Source organism: Charadrius vociferus, unplaced genomic scaffold (assembly GCF_000708025.1).
Source record: "Charadrius vociferus isolate BGI_N301 unplaced genomic scaffold, ASM70802v2 scaffold475, whole genome shotgun sequence".
Taxonomy (NCBI): domain Eukaryota; kingdom Metazoa; phylum Chordata; class Aves; order Charadriiformes; family Charadriidae; genus Charadrius; species Charadrius vociferus.
In genome coordinates this window covers 459911-476715 of record NW_009648337.1, presented here as the reverse complement: position 1 = coordinate 476715, position 16805 = coordinate 459911, and the positions used below count along the sequence as shown (strand labels likewise).

Genomic DNA, 16805 nt, shown 5'->3' with positions numbered 1-16805 from the left:
GCGGAGGCAGGAAGCAGGGTGCTGCTTCTGCAGCTGAACCTCGGGGGACCTAGCCTGTCCCTTCCTTCTATGTATTCTGTCTGCAGTGATGTTGTTAATTGTGGCATGTACTCTCAAGAATTGTCTTGTAAATACGTACTTTAAAATACATCGGCTCTGTATCTGGTGAAATGTGACTAACTCAAAAGTGTTCCTGGAACACATTTCCTTTTATCCATTAGGCTTTCAGCCATCTTCCTGTCTTTTTATTCTGGAGTGAAGAATACAGTTAAATAATCAAATATGACGTCTTGGAGGCTGTAAAGGTCTTCAAATTTCACCAAGTTTGTAAGTGCTTAATACTTTCATAGTGCTTATTGTACTAATAAAATGTCTGGAAAATAATATAATTCTGTAAAAAAAAAAATAAAAATAATCAAGCGTCAACAGTTTTGTAATGGTATACGAAGATGTTCAAATACTATCTAATGGGCATGACAGTTACAGTATGTGAAATTTAATGCCCTAGCTCCGTATTGATCTTCCTTCTAGCCAATTGCATGGCACAAGCATTTGCACTTAGCACCTGGTCTTTGTACATTAACACTATCTTCAGCAGTGTTATCAAGGGGACTTCGGAAACCACACTTGATGCTAAACTTAAGTATTTAAGGAATTTATTTTTTTTTTCAAGTATCCATTTTATTTTCACTTTACTTTTAACTTTTTTTTTCTGGGCGATTTTTTTTAACACTCAAAATCTCCCCCCCCCCCCCCCTTGTTTTTTTTTCTAAGTATCCTCCTTATTACACATTGGATACTTCTACCATGACTGACCAAAGTATATATAGACCAGAAATCTGGCAATGCTCAGTATTTGCAGAAATGATGAAAAGCTGCAAGAAACTTATTTGCATCTTTGATCTTGCTGGTGGTTCTGGAAAACTGTATTAGTGTGACCTGCTCATTTGTGTGTTAGAAGGTTCTTTGTCTATCTACATCTACAGAAGTTAGAAGCCTGTCACAAAGGTTCTGAATATGCATCTCAAGCTGTGTCAGCCCTTGGTTTTCATTCTGGAGGTCCTCAATTTCATCATCTGATTGTTGGTCAGGGTGTTTCCTCTTACTTTGCTATGCTAATTAGATTACACCTCGGTGAAGGTTGTACAATTCCATATTGCAGATATACAACGCTTCCCAAAATAGTGTAGTGGTTCTTAATGGTACTAACTGTTTCCTTGGGCCATTCAAGGACAAATAGCGCCATGTCAGTATATTTCCTGTTCATAAGCATAGCATGCAGCTCCTAAGGCTATACGGCTCTAGTGCCCTACGTTCTGGTAACAGACTTCAAAAGTTAATAACTTCTTAGTGTCATTAGAACATAAGAGGTTTAAAGACAGCAAGGCCAAATGGATCCTTCTTTCAACATTAACCCTTGTTATAATCTATAGTTTTAAAGTTTTATTTTACCTTTTTTTAATCTTTGTTGACTCTTTTCTCTGTTGAAGTTTCACAACTGGTCAAAGTCAATTGGTTTCTTTTGCAACTGGGTGTATAGGGGTATTTTTGCTACTTCATGCAGAATCAATTAGTGATGACAGTCACTAAGGTTCCTCTCTGCTGATTCTTTGGAGGTGAGCTGGTTAAGAACTACCTGATTAGGAAATTGGTTATTTCTCAGTGAAACTGTTCAAAGAATGGCATGCAGATGCGGCCCAGTGTCCTTATCTATTTCTTGTGATTCACAAACATGTTGATCTAAAAGTATCCACTGTTTTAAACATTTTCTTACATGCACATATGCTCTTGTGCGCATACGTGTAAGAAGGAAACTGAAGAACTGGAGATCTGACTGAAACTTGATCATTATTTTCAGACAAAGTTTGCATGTTCTTCTTATCTAATACAGCTGATCATTTACCAACTGGTACCTGCTGGAAGAGGGTGCACAAATGATAAAGGGAACAAGAACTGGATAGTGGGGTCAAGATGCTTGCAGTGATGGTTTATCAACAGGTATACTGAGGAGGCTTAGGGGCATTTTGTCAGAAAAAAGTGGCTGTTTGAACAATTTATAGTTTCAGATTTTTATTATGATTACTTAAAGTGGTAATCCATGTGTGACAAATCTACACTCATCTGGGTAAGAAAATTGCCGGTTGTGTTCCATTAACAGCCGCTGGCCAAAGGAACAATGTTCCTGTAGGTTAAAACAACAATTAAGAGGGCCTTAACATGTCAAGTTGGGGAGAGAGGGGGCACTGGTAGGAAAGACATTTTTCACACATTGCTAAGCTGCTTCAATGCATAAATTAACTCGTAGTTCAGTTACATCAGTCAAGTATGTTGTGCATATGCATGACTGGTCTGCGTGTGTGTGTGAACCAAAATCTGAGCCTGTTGATTTATGAGAAAGGGTAAGAGAGGTTGAAATCAGTAAGCAAAGCCAAACAGTACCTTTGCAGGAAAGAATATCAAGCAGTCCTTTAGACAGCTGCTCAGTTACAAATGCAGGTGTTAGACCTGAGGTCTTTGTGTTACAGTAGATTGTTCAATATATAATTTTTTACATGACCAGATCACTTGAACTGCATCCTACTACTTCTGTAACTGAACTGATTTGTTCAGTGGGAGAGCAAGATGCACAATGGTTATAGTAAATAACCAGTGTACTTTATTGAAGTATTGTTGGGAAATTGATTTATCAGCTATTAAATATTGATAGAGTCATAGATAATTTTAATATGAATTTTTATATAATAATAATGCTGCAAGATTTTGTCTTTAATATGAAAATGGTTTTGCGTATAGTATTGAGGAGGTGGGAGGGAAGCTGTAGTATGCAAAGTGCGGTACAGTACGATCACATTTGCCAGTGTTTTTCACAGGCTGGATTGTAGAAAGAATGTAGTACAGACAAGGCTTGTGGCAAGACTTAAGCATAATGAAGGGTAACCTGGAAATACAACTTTTTCACTTGAGTAAATGGTGCTGTAAAATTGGCCAGTCCCTTAAGATCTTTTCCTGAACAGAGTTTACAGAAATAATTTGAAGAAAAAAATTTCTGAAATCTCATATATGTGATAATAGAGAACTAAAAGCTGTAATAGCACCTTTAGAATGTATTTTTATTGCGCTACGTTCATTTCTGACATAACTGGTTTTAGTGAGCCACTTGAATGATCTTGGTTGCTATGAAGTTTTAATAGCTAACACTTGGAAGGCCTTGTACTTTAACCAAATGTCAACTTCAAAATCCTGTTTCTGCCTTTAGAAACTATCCCAAATTTCATGTAGTGGTGTGTTGGTTTTTTTTTAATTTTATTTTTAAAAACATGTGAAAGAATATTAAAAGGCAAAGTTATGGAAGTTCCTATAAAGTGATGGCTTTTTTCTAGATGGGGACTTAGTATTGTGTCACAAAATTTTTACTATGTAAAGTATTTAAGCTTCCTCTTTTATAAAGGCATTGAGCTCTCACTTCAGAGCACTAGCACTTTTCTTCATGCACGACTTGAAAGAAATCCACATTTTCATATAGTTGATTTAAAAAAAAAAAAAAAAAAAAAAAAAAAAAAAAAAAAAAAAAGACAAAGGTGAAACACAGTCCCTAATATACATTCTTATGTGGGGAAAAAGCTAATAGAAAGGAGGGATTTTAGGAAAACCAAAGGTTTGCATCTGAACTTGTGATTCAGGTCTTTCTTTCATTAAGCATTCTCAGAGTGCCTTGCTAAACCCAATAGCCTTTGGAAAACAAAATGCTATTGGGGAAAAACAGTATTGGAGATGGAGATGATACTTTCTTATGCTTTGAATAGAGTTCCTGTATTTTAGGAGCTGCCCCAGAAATTTCTGCAAATACATTGAATTGTATTGAAAACAAAAAAATCGTAAGTGCCTCTGTCTTACTAGTTCTGGTCCTGAGTCAGTATTCTCAAAAGCGATAAAACTGCAGCAGGCAGTTAGGAAAACTTTTTAGGACAAGAAAATTGGTCAATGTTTTAAGAACTTCCAATGAAAGGAGTTAAGGCAGAAGGGCTCTTGTAGGCTCTGAGTGGAGATGCTGTTTCAAAGCTACTAGGCCTTCCTTTTGCACTCATATCTCCAGCAGTATATTGTTCCCTCCTTTAGTCCCAATAAGATTATTTGTCAGATCTAAACATGAGATAGATAAAATTCAATCTAGATAAAATGTTCAGCTTTCTTTTACCTCTCTTTGTAAGATTGCTGGGGGTGGAGAGTAAAAATTAGGACCATTTTCAATCTTTGCTTTATTTGAAAAAATACTAATAAATCATTGACCCAATGAAATTAAGCCATCATTAGCTGGTACTTTAGGTCACTGTAACATCAGTCAGGTAGTGAATCAGAAAATTCAATTATTTTGCAGGGAAGAGCCTGTATGAGTACGTAGAATTGTTTTACTGGTTGTGCCGTTTTCTCTGCATCAGGCAAGCACCAGCTTGCCTGAAAGGTGGATTGAAAAGTCCAGCCAGTTCTCAGCCATCTGCAGAGTATTAAAAATGGTTGTTCCCTAGTGTGATGTGTATATGAAATATTTGTAAATAATAAATATCTAAGAATTGTTAAAATAGGAAGTTAAACAGTGCAACAGTGAGGTATTCAGTTTTTGTTTGTTTTGTCTTCTTTCATGTATCTTTTCCAGAGCATGATTCATATTTTGCTTCTTTCTGTGTAATGATGATGGTAATGTGAAAGTAAATAATCAATGGCTGAAAAAAAGGTTGCTTGCATCCCCTCAGAGGTCTGTTGGTATCTGTCCATGTCTTGGCCTTTCGTGACTGACTTTTCACACCTGTATGGGATGCTGCTCCAGCTCCAGGGAGATTGCTAGGTGTAGTGAAGCTGACATTTTCCCCAAATTTAGGAGAAATGCATGGTAGCAAACAGGGTTATCTTTTTAGACCTGAATACTGCTTGCATTGGTTTAAGTCTCCTTGTGTGAAAAAATGCAGTTTCTTCAATAAATCCTTCAGTGTGTTTTATGCTAAGTAGTGGGAGGAAAACCCAGACTTTTGCTTCTTAATAATTTCAGTGGGTTTATGTGTTAGAAATTGTTGTGATATTGCAGCCTTAAATTTGTTGTCAGAACTAATTTCAGTAATATTTCAATGTGGTTTCAATAAAATTAGTTTTGATAATACATTGTTTCAGCCAATACAATGATACGCAAATTGGAGGATGACTATTGTCTTCCAACTTGTTTGATGATGAAACTAAGTGGGAATTCTATTTTGAAACACTAAGGCCTTCAAAAGCCTTTATGGCCTAGATAGTGAACTTTTGTCTTACTATTAAGAGAGAAATGAAACCTTTTGAGAATGGTATTGACACCCTGCAGGGAAATATGTCAGCTGCAAAAATTTTTACACTGTCATACTCCTTGGACAGAAAATGTCATTAAGTCTCATCTTTCTCTTATACCACTTAATTTGAAGATAACAGACCATGTATGTGTAACATAACTTCATTTTGGCATGTGACTTTGATGTGTATTAACTGTGTTTCTATTACTACTTCTGCTCTGTAACATACAATGCATTACTTCCATTGCCATGAAGAAGCTTAGAAAAAGTAAATAAAAATGATATGTAGTGATTGAGAAATTCCAATTATTACCATTCCACTTGCTGAATTTTATAACCAACCATCTCATTAATAAACCCATATTACTAATAAATGAGCAGAGATTGTTAATGTCTGCAGGAAGTTCATTGCAGACTCTAAAATTGGGCATTAGTGCTTCTGGTATTCATTTCAGTTATCAGAGTCAGATATAATAGATCCATTAACACTGACAGCAGCCTACAAAATAAGATATCTGCAGACATCTTCTCTTTTCTGAAGGCCCAAATGCAGCACTTAAGAAGGCTTCTTGAGCAGTGCACAGTGCATGATGACATTATAGGGATGGTGCACATAAGATTGTCTTTCATGTATTGGCATCGCTAATGTACATATAAAAATCATATTGTTTTTTAAAGTGTACTAGTACCTGAATAAACTGTTACACTATTAATAATTTTTAAAATGTAAAAAACAGATTTAGAAAAACGCTTTTTAGGATGCCCGATACCTTCAAGTAAATGCAGTATTTTTTATTTACGCGTTTATGTGTTGGAAGAACCTATAAGCAACGCTTATGTAACAGTGCTTAGACTTACACATCAGCTGGCTAGTATATACAGATCTTCAGTTTTTCTCTTTTTTTTGCTTTTTGGAGGTATTTGTGAGTAGCTTGATGTTTTTGACATCTGTGTGACAGCTTCTTGCATAAGAGATGAGCAGCCTGTTATACCACCCAGCTGTGTGTATTAGTCTGTACATCAAGCTGAAGAGCGGCACTTAGCCAGATCTGACAATCAAATGTGAACTAGTACTACCTATACACAGGAGTGCATTTTAATGTTGTGTGCTTTTTGCCAAGAGGCTGGTACTTGACAAAGAAATTGTCAGAATCTCTCTTCTTCCCACCTCTTGTTTTCTTCCCACAGATGGGAGTCCATGTTGAAATGCATGATTATTTTTTTCTGCAGTTTAATATGGTTTATCTTACAGATAACAAAAGCTAATCTAATGTTTTCAGTGATTTCATGTAATGAAATTGTAGCAAGCTTCTTGTAATAGAGAAGTGTTACTTTTTTAGAATATGCAGCAAATTAGCATGTCAGTTTTTGAGAACTTAATCTGAAGTTACATGATGCTTGGTTTCACCAATGACTTCATGTCAACATACCAACAACCTGTCCCCAAAGAAAACTAGAGACCTAGAGAAATTACATTGCTAGTGCATAAATTTCAGTGCTGCTCTTCTCAGCCTAGTTAAGAGTTGGTGATCAGCAGAGTGTGAGCGCGGAGATGAGTGAGAGCTGCCTGCTTTTATTTTAGTACAACTGATCTGTTAGCTAGAAACCTTAAAGTCTTTCTCATGATTTTCAGGCTCTGTATCTTCTTTGATGCTTAAATTTGAATAAATGAAATTCACTGCCACAGAATAAAATACACAGTAATGCTTTTCGTAGTTCAGCTTTCCTTGTTTATGTGTTTGCTGTATGCCAGGAGTTAGTTACCACATGTATTTCCTTCTTGTTTTTTTTCTTAAATAGGATTGCCAGAATAGGGATTATCTGTTGTGACCTGTATATGCAACTCAAAGAGATTATGAAAAGAGTAATTTACAAGAAAAAAAAAGATATTTTTTTTTTAACAGTGAATTCTCTTGTCTGTGGAATAAGCAATTTGCAGTGACATCTAGGTGATGAGATATGTAGTTGTTCCCATATAACTTTGATTTTACGGAGGTGTTAGTGATATGCTTTTTTAACTTACTCTGTGTTTTCCTTTGTAGTATGCCCTTACTCTTTTAAAAACTGTATTCCATTTCCATCTGGCCTTGCCTCATACAAGATAAAAGTACTGAGCAAACTGAAACTGCATTCTTTCCTGTGATAGTGTTTATGTAGTTGAAAATATTGCAACAAAAATCAGAATTTGAATCCTGTTATCTGAAATATTCAAGCGCTATGACAGACGTAGTTTTATGATCTTTGAGTTACATTTTTATTAGTAAATATTTATTAATGATCAATGTTTGTAGTAGTGACCATCCTTGCAAGCTAAAGAAAGAAGAAATAAAGGAAGCATTGTATTAATTTTCTAAGCGAATACTTCCACTGTGTCAATTTCTACATTGTCGTTAATCTGTATTTATGTTGAGTTAGCTTTGAGTTAGACTGTGGGTAGATAAATATGGATGCACTTGTCATGGATTGGGATTGTTTGATTCCAAAAATCTGATGGCATGTTTCGAGCTTCTCTTGCACTTTATAAATCTTTAGCTGCACAATTAATTGTATAATGCATACAAAAATTCTTCTTTTATTCATAAAAACCTGGAAAATGCAGTTTGGGGAAAATCAGGCTTTTATGTTACCAATGTCTTAGTGGTCGTGTTGACTGAACATTGGTGGAGATACTCTCAGTCTAAAAGAGAAGTAAAAAGGGAGTTAAGAGCACAAGGGGGACAAAGAAAACCTGCTCTTCAGTCAGCTGTTTCTTAGTGTGCTCCCAACATCAAACCAGTTTTGTGGCTGTCTGCTGGAATGGCAGGTCTTGAGTATGGCATTTTCAATATTTTCAGGTTGCAGGGGCTTTGGTGTGCTGTAGATAATGTTTTCTTTTTCATTCGTACACCCATTTCAGAAACCATTTTAGAGTATGCCCAACACTGAGGCTCATTGTTTTAATAAAGTAAATTATTGAGCCATTTAATGGAATATGAGCTTTATACCCATTGAATCTACAAATTGAAGTAGAAAATAAAATGAAAAAGAAATAAGAAATTAGTATCAAGGTACAAAGTAGGCATAATTCTGAAGAACATTGGACTAAGACGGATTTTCATCAGTGAAACAAGGACTGATTATCTAAAAAAGAATTTAGGAGGAAAAATACTCACGTGCTCTGAAACTACCTAACCTGAATTACTGCGTTGTAAGTGGAAAAGATCCACTGACTTTTTGCATCCATTTTTCCTTACTTAATTTTCCAGAATTGAAGATGGTAAGAGAAATAATTGTACATGTTTGTGTCTTTTTAATATAAGCAGTTTTATACTTGGCTGGTTTTATCTTGGTTTTTAGTCTAATTTTCTGTTTCAATTTTACCCCTCCAAAACAGAAAAAAAAGCTTCTTGAAGAACTTGGAGAGAATAGACTTCCATATGTGACACCAGCTGATGCCGATTTCCATCAATTGGTAATGTATTTCTTTTAACTGGACTTGATTTAAACTAAAATGGCTGTTTGCACTGAACAACAAATAAATCTTTCTTCAAAGAGACACTGGGAAATCTGATATGAAAAAATGTATCCTGATGGCTGGTAAGGTACTTTCAGGTGGTGCAAAATAAGGTCTCTAGAATTTGGATATTCAAAAATGAAAACTTGGTGAACTACGTTTATTTGTAGGATTTTGCCCTGAGTGTCAGTACCTGAGTACCAGGTAACACGTGTAACAATGCATCACAGTTTCTTATGCTTTGTTTAAATAAAATACATATCACCGTTATTTTAAGGTTTTTTGGTTTTTTGCTTTCTTTTTTTTTTTCCTGAGTTGTCAAGACAACTATTTTTTGTAGCTCAGATTTGGCAAAATGGGGAATATATTAACATAGAAATTTGAATTTTTTTGGCTTAATTCTACTTTCAAACAATAAGTAACCCTTAAGACTTTGCTTACAAAACAAACTGTGGAAACTGGAATGTGTGCCTGAAATGAAACCAAATGAAAGTAAAACCAGGCCCAGTAGCCACATGACTAGTAAACCAAATGAGTGTATGGAAGAGTATCATGAAATGAATAGAATATTCTGCATCTATCTTGGATCTTTCTAGGTCAGCTACAAAACATATGGCAAGAATTGTAGGTTCAGTCAGATCAAATCGGAGCATGGTAAGATGAAAAGCATAAGAAAGAATCTCGTAGTTTGAACAGCTACAGCAAGCGTGCTTACATTACAGGCATGTCACCTTCCTTGTATTGACATATGGCTCAAAGATGTATATGGTGGCATAAAAAAAGGTCTGACTCTTTCCTTGCAAGGATGAATTTCTTTTTTGCAGGATTCCATGGGCAAGAAAAGTTTAGCACACACCATACTATAGAAAAGGAAAGATGCATTTATGGATGTGGTACTGGACTGCAACTCAGAAGCATGAAGTCAAACTCCAGTTTTGCCACAGGATTGCAGTTGTGATATTGAGCAACCTGTATACTTCCCTCACCTTTCTAATTTATTTGAGTTGTAAGATGCTTAGGGAAAGCATGGTTTTCTCTCTATTCTTGCAGTACCGAACATAGTGGAGGTTAGCTCTTCATTGGGATCTTTAACAGCTGTGAGGATAATAATAGGAAAACACCTAACTTGCTGCTAACCATAAAAGCACTGCTGTGGGTAAGGGCAAGGTAAAGTGTAGAAGAGCTTAACAGAATGATTTTTTATTTTTTTCTTTACAGAAACACTCAACCCTAAACACATCCTTTTCAGTCTTAAACTAATGTTCAAGAAGCTCTTACGCCTTTTGAGGCTCAGGCAGCTTATGTTTTCTCTTTCCTAGTCCTGTTACATCCCATCCTGTTTGCTCTCTTCTTTTATATCTGTTGCTGCCAAGAGCTGCTGTGCTCAGCATCTCTTCCTCTTTTTCATCTTTAAATCCACGGTCTCATGGAGCTGATGTGAAAAGAGAAAGTGGAGCCAAGGTTGCCCAAGTGGCTTCTCATTTTTTCAGTATCAGTAATCCATACATATAGAAGTCAATGGGAACAAGATAAGCAGTGAAATCAGACCTCTTCAGGCCTTAACAGAGTTTATATACATTCTTTGTACATCATACAGAATTAAACTTTTTGTGTAGTGTCTGTGTGCATGGTAGGTATTTTTAAGTATACGTGTGATTGTAAGCATCACAAACACCTTTCAAATTCTTATGGTGGTTATGAAATGTTACTTTAATCACAGATGTAGATATTACAAGTTCCATGATGCTTAAATGTGCTACAGATGGAGAGGAAAAGAAGGGTGAAAGCTTGAAGTCAACAAATTGGCAGAATGAAATATCATACACAGTTTAGTTTTATAGTCTGTCTTTCCTGGAGACATCTGCCTTACTTCTTTAAGGATCCACACCTTATAAAGTAGTATTCTTTGAACGTGTTGGAAAGGTCAGGTAGGATGCAAGTAAAAAACTACAGTATCCTGTCAGGTATGGAAATGTACAGTCTCAAGAAAACTAAGACATTCCATCACAAACAAAGTTTCACTGACATCCTCTTTCAATGTGTCTTGCCTGTTGAAGGATTTTAGAAATGGGCCCAATATCATAGGCTCTAACATGTTTAAAGCCAGTTACAAACAAGAAAATGTCTGTTAACAAGGCAATTCACAAATATCTGAAGTATAAACTATAGTTTAATGATGTAAGTGGCAGTTTTCTTATCAAGGATCCTTATTGCTGATTTCTAACTTTGTTCTATCACTTGAGTCATCCCGTAGGGCGATTCTTTGTGTTGAGTACCACCATTAGAAAGGAAAGCATGTATATATTTAAAATCACGTGTATAATATTCATATGAAGAATTGAAGTTTTTTTGTCTTCTAGTTGCCAGTAACATATGTACTTCTTTCAGAGTGAACAGTGAATTGACCTTTAATACTTGCTGTCAGAGTTACAACACAGAGTACATGATTACTCCCCCTTCCCCATCCCCCCAAAACAACTAAGTGTCCAGCATGAACAGCATTCACCCCGTGTTCTGATGCCTTAATGCTTTCCTTATGTGGGACATAGCATAGTGACTGGTTGGAGATTTAACGACGACTAAACTGTTTTCATGTGATGTGTCGGAAATGTGTTTCCCGATCCTGATTTCTTCTGAGATATCAGTGTGTTGGGATTTTTTTAAGGTAGAGTCCTAAGTATGCTGTGTAAAACTTAGTGATAAGATAGTTCTTAAGCGCGTAATCTTAAAGCACAACACAAAGGTAACATGCGTCTGAATTTGCTGGCAATAAAATGTGGAAGACATTACCTCTGCAGTGCAGGGGGGGAATTTTATGTTACCTTTGTAAAAATCTGTGTGCTTCCTTTCTAGTGCATGTTTTCAGGCATTTAATTGCTTTATATTGCGTTGTTATTTCACTCCTTCTGTTTGTAATACTTGCTTGGAATTTCACGTGTGCGATTCATGTCAGAAATTCAATATATTAAATGGTTTAAAAATACATAGTAATAATGACTTTTAAAATTTGCCGTAGTAGTATATGTAATGCTGTAATTGGTAAATCTGACCTGAGTATGTCCGATATAGAGAATTATTTATAGAAATACTGGGATACTGCTATAGAACTGCTAATGCTTGTTCTTTTATACATAACATTTGCATAATGAAACAAATCAAGTGGTAGTAATCTTTGTATGTTCCAACATATAATGTTCTGACATTATTAAGTACGACTGTGAAAGAATACTTATGATTCCCATCAACCTATAGCCACCTTAAATCCTTAAAATTTGCAGTTACTGACTTCTATAAGGATTTTTTTCATTGTACTGTTCATAAGGCTACAGGTAGAAAGCATGGATTGAAACAAAGGGGACAGTTCAGGGCCTCTAAAGGAATCATTTCAGGCTTTTGGCAAGCTCAGGCAAATTGCATTTATCAAGTTTATATTCAGTTCTTTTAATGAAAGTTGGGATCCAGTGTTCTGTGCTGGGGATTGTAGAGGGACCTTCAAATAAATATCTGGGACTGATTTCAAGCTTTGGTATTTACAGTTATGCATGTAAATACTGCTGTAAGAAATTATTATTATCTGTAGATGCTGTTAAAGGGCTTTTTCCCCTCTCTAGGAAGCTAGGTTTTGGAAAACAAAAGAACATGTGAAGAAAGGGAATTAGCTTCATTGTAAAAATTCTCAGGAAATAGTGGCAAGGTTTATAGATAAAATAAGATTTATTATGTGTAATCATTATTTTTAAAATAGACTTCCTTTTATATTCCCTTTTTAGTAGAAACAAATGATCCTATAAAGCTACCTCTTCAGTCTTGTAGGATAACAGAGTGTTATGATGTAAAAGTCTACCTGTTTTCATGCAGTAGAAAATGTACATACTGACTTATACCTGGTTTGTATTTTTTAAAGACACCTTTTCTGGTTTTCAAAATTAATTTCCCGAAAAGCAGGTTCAAATCTAACTTGGAAGTAGGTAGTACTAGTAAAGTGGTTTTGAGTCGTACCAGAAGGAGCCCAGATAGAACCGGATAGAATGTAGGTCAGTGTGATGCTTTTGTGCTGGTGGCTTTTATTTGTTTCTTAAAGGCACTTTGAACGTAAAATATTATGTTAGTAAAAGTTTTCATAGATCAATTTTGCGCATCCATGTGCTCTTGCCACATTACCTAATGCCTTCTGATTTCAGTTTACCTTATTTTTTTTTTCCCCACAACACCATCAGTATTTACCTTTTCCCTAGAGGAGTGGCTAACTTCTGGACAAAAGGAAATAGATGAAGTGAGTCTTAGGAGCTTCACACGTGTCAATTGACACCTGATAAACTCACCTTACAGCCTTTCACTTATTAAGGGCACTAGTTTGTATCTGTTTCTTTTATTTATTTATTAAGTGTAATGAAATACATAGGAACTTGGTCTATTTAAGAACTTATTCTCTAGCCTTTGTCCAGTTTGCCAAACAGTCTCAGTAGTAGTTAAAGCAGTTTTACAGACAACCAGTAAAAGATGTGATAATATGGTACTCACTTCCTTAGAAAACCAGATTAACGAAATAAAATTATCCAGGCCTTCCTGGAGTGGGAAGCAGTGGTGTGGACACAAAGCAAGATACTACTGATTAGCAGCATCATACCTTGCTGGAAGTTGTAACTTCCACAAACTGCTGGAATCTGAACTCCAGCTGATACCAGAGCTGGTGTGGTCAGAGGAGGATGAGGAAAAAGGGTATTACAGGTGGGGAGATGGGGAGGAAAATAGATTTGGATTACTTTTTTTTTTTTTTTTTTAATCTAGAAGGGGAACCTCTTAAATAAAATAGGAGAGCTAACTGGTGTGTATTGAAGAATATGAAAATAGAAAGGACTGTTATGTCAAGGACTATTTTGAAGATAGAGGTGCAGTGCAGCAGAATGTTGTCCTTTTTTGAAACTTTACTTTTTCATTTTCTTATTTTTGCCCTAAAATTGTTATTCTATAGAACTATTCCAGTTTATCATGTAGGCCTCTAGAATTCTGTATATTGGAATGAGACAGAATGGTCTTTGCAACCATTGGAAAAAGAGGAGTCACTTTGTTACTGCTCGATATTCCATTGTTTGTATACTGAAAGGTGGCGTTATCTACAGATTTATCAGGGAAGCTTATACGTTCTATTGGTTTCTGCCAGAATCCTCAGATTTATTTATTTAGAGATTTGACCTGGTGATACTTGCTGGTTATAGGTCACTGGTACATATCCACAGTTTGTGCAATATATTGAAATATGAAAATAAAGTAATAAATACTGGCATCTATTTCTTCACCATATTCTATACTCATGCTTGATAACTTGTCTACTTAGCCTTGTCTGTTCTTGAATATATGAAACACTTTGTTTCATGAAAAAGGAATAATTCTTTTGCTGTTTTTGTTGTTTGTTTGTTGTTTTTTTTTTTTTTCACTCTTAGTGGAAGACCAAATATTCCAAGCTGATTTTTGGAAAATCTGATACAGTACCTGGAGAGCTCCATCAAATGGTACAAGAAGGCTTTCTGACCTTGCGAAAACACAATTGTTTCTTTCAAGATCTTGTAAGGATCAAAGGAAAAGATTTTGTTACCCCAGTGTCTCGTATATTAATTGGAAACCCAGGATTTACTTACAAGTACTTGAACACAAGATTATTTACAGTTCCTTGGCCTACTGAAGGTTATGATATAAAATATTGCAGTCCTCAAATACATGATGCTTGTACAGCATTAATCAGACTTAATGACTTCTTGCATATTGAAGCAGTCAAGGCATTGCAAGGACAAAATTTGTTTGAGACCAAAGAAATTAAAGATACTACTGTAATAGATAGGGAGCAAAATTTTGCTACTTCTCTTACGGAGAAAGGGTCTGTTTCAAAAGATCAAAGCAGTTGTTGTGTGCCAGAGGATGACTACGTAAGTCTAAAGAACAGAACATCTTACAACTTGACTTTATTAAATTATATGGATCCACTACAAATGCTGTACTTGAAACAAGAACCTTATTTTGGAATGGGGAACATGGCAGTGAGCTGGCACCATGACGAGAATCTGGTTGAAAGGTCAACAGTTGCTGTGTACAGTTACAGCTGTGAAGGTGAGTGATGGGAGGTATGAGTTGACTAGTGATATAAATAGCTTAAATCCCTGAAGCTCTCTTATGTTTCCTTGTGTGTATGGACATAAGCACACCTGCATGCTGGTCTAGATTTGTGATGTGCTTCTGAAGACATTGTGGTACTTTAAGCCCTATGTTTATTTCTACTAAAACCTGTACAAAATATGCCTGTGTTTACTGCAGATGGCTTATCAGTCGTTCTCTAAGTAGACTTAAAAATTGGTATGATTAACTTTCTGACTAAGAGCCACGAAATCAAAATCTGTCAAATACCTATTTCAGGTTAATGCGTGTGCATATGTTCTATCCTGTAAAATGTTTCACTGTAGTTGAGATCACCATCTTTATTGTGTAATATATTGTATACAGGCTTGCATCTGCTTTATGCTGATTTTACTACTCTTCTTTCTTTGGGAGGATCATTTTAGGTTGCTTTTGTATAAAAGTATTACTGTATTTACTGGGAAATATATATATTTTGTGTAGGCTAATGCACAGTTTGCAGAGGACTTGCCAACGTTTCTGTAGTTGGGAAAGGTGGAAGTTTTCCATTAAATGACCTGTTGTCTGACAGGCTTTGCAGACTCTTAGTTATTTAATACAGCATTAGGGGGAAAAATGTGTTGTTAAAGAGTCAATAAATAATTTCATTTTTAGTTTAAAGTACCTTTCCCATCTTTATCTTTATTTAAAAACAGACATAAAGACTTTTGTTTATTTTTTCCTAACAATTTTTGAACAAAGCCTTCGATATCTTTTTTTAATGGCTTCCAGTTTTGCAAACATAAGATTAGAATTTAGACACTTGATTTGAATTTGCAAATGCTCCCTTATGTTTCATAATTCAGAACTGATTTTTGGTCTTTCCAAAAATCCTTTGATGTTTGCTTCAAAACATGAGAAGAATTCACATTGACTTTGGTAGGTTTTGGCTGAAGACGGCGATGTAAAAATAATAGCTTATACTTTCATGTGCATTCTCTTGTTAGTTTTGTTATTAGTTTTGAAACTATGGGACACTTTGTTATTTAATGTTCAGTGGAAATCATCATATTTACATTTTCCTGGAGATGAAACATCAGCTGGCTTAGCAAATTGCATAGACAAGGTTCCCTGACCAGTACAAGTGTCATTTTTGTCCATGATCTTTTTTTTTTGTTTTACTTGCCAATGATGTTGATGTTTTATGTCCAGTAAATGTATTTTTTCAGTAGTACTGTAGACAACTTAAAATGTTACTGAAAAAATATTTAAAGAAACACAAGCATGAACTTGTGGTTAATAGTGTGTGTGTGAGGATTTATTGTAATATGCTTTAAAACTTTTTCCTTTAACATAAAACTTGGTTGTGGAGGGAAAAAAATGAGTCCCTTTAAGTTCAGAGAGCTATAAAGTAACAAAAAAGAAAGCTGCTATGTTTATTTATACTCGCCACTTGATTATTTTTTTCTTCAAGTTCAGTAGGTTAGGTAAAAAATTATGCTGTTCTAAAACCACTGCAAATTCTATGGAAGATTTGGTCAATGGGGGTAGAAATATTTGATATATTTAGACCAAAAGTTATTTGGTATCTGTATATAATTTACATTTTTTGCCATATACAAGGTTTTTTCATAAATAATCTTAAAAAGGTGTGGTATTTTTTCCTGAAGGATTTAAAAATAGACGTAAAACCTTAAAAAAACCTAGGAGCTTTCCAGTGAATAAATTGATCATTCTGTCATTTACATTTACAAACTAATTAAAAAATTACTACTTCAAATTCTTCTATTTTTGCAATGATTCCAAAAGTTTGATTATGGGGGGTGGGGGGATCTCTTGGCAGGAGATGGCAATCTTGAAACCTCAGTGTAGTGAGACCTTGTAAAAGACGCTTT

At 35.3% G+C, this 16805-nt stretch overlaps 1 protein-coding gene across 1 annotated transcript in view; it reads left to right on the top strand.

Moving 5' to 3' along the window:
- Positions 1-8684: 8684 nt before the first annotated feature.
- Positions 8685-16805, top strand: part of FTO (fat mass and obesity associated) — a 205686-nt gene continuing 197565 nt past the window's right edge. The window contains exons 1-2 of the mRNA XM_009885075.1: positions 8685-8763; positions 14247-14907. Of these exons, the coding sequence (XP_009883377.1) occupies positions 14313-14907 (595 nt within the window). The 5' untranslated portion in view covers positions 8685-8763; positions 14247-14312. The remainder of the gene's footprint in view (positions 8764-14246; positions 14908-16805) is intronic.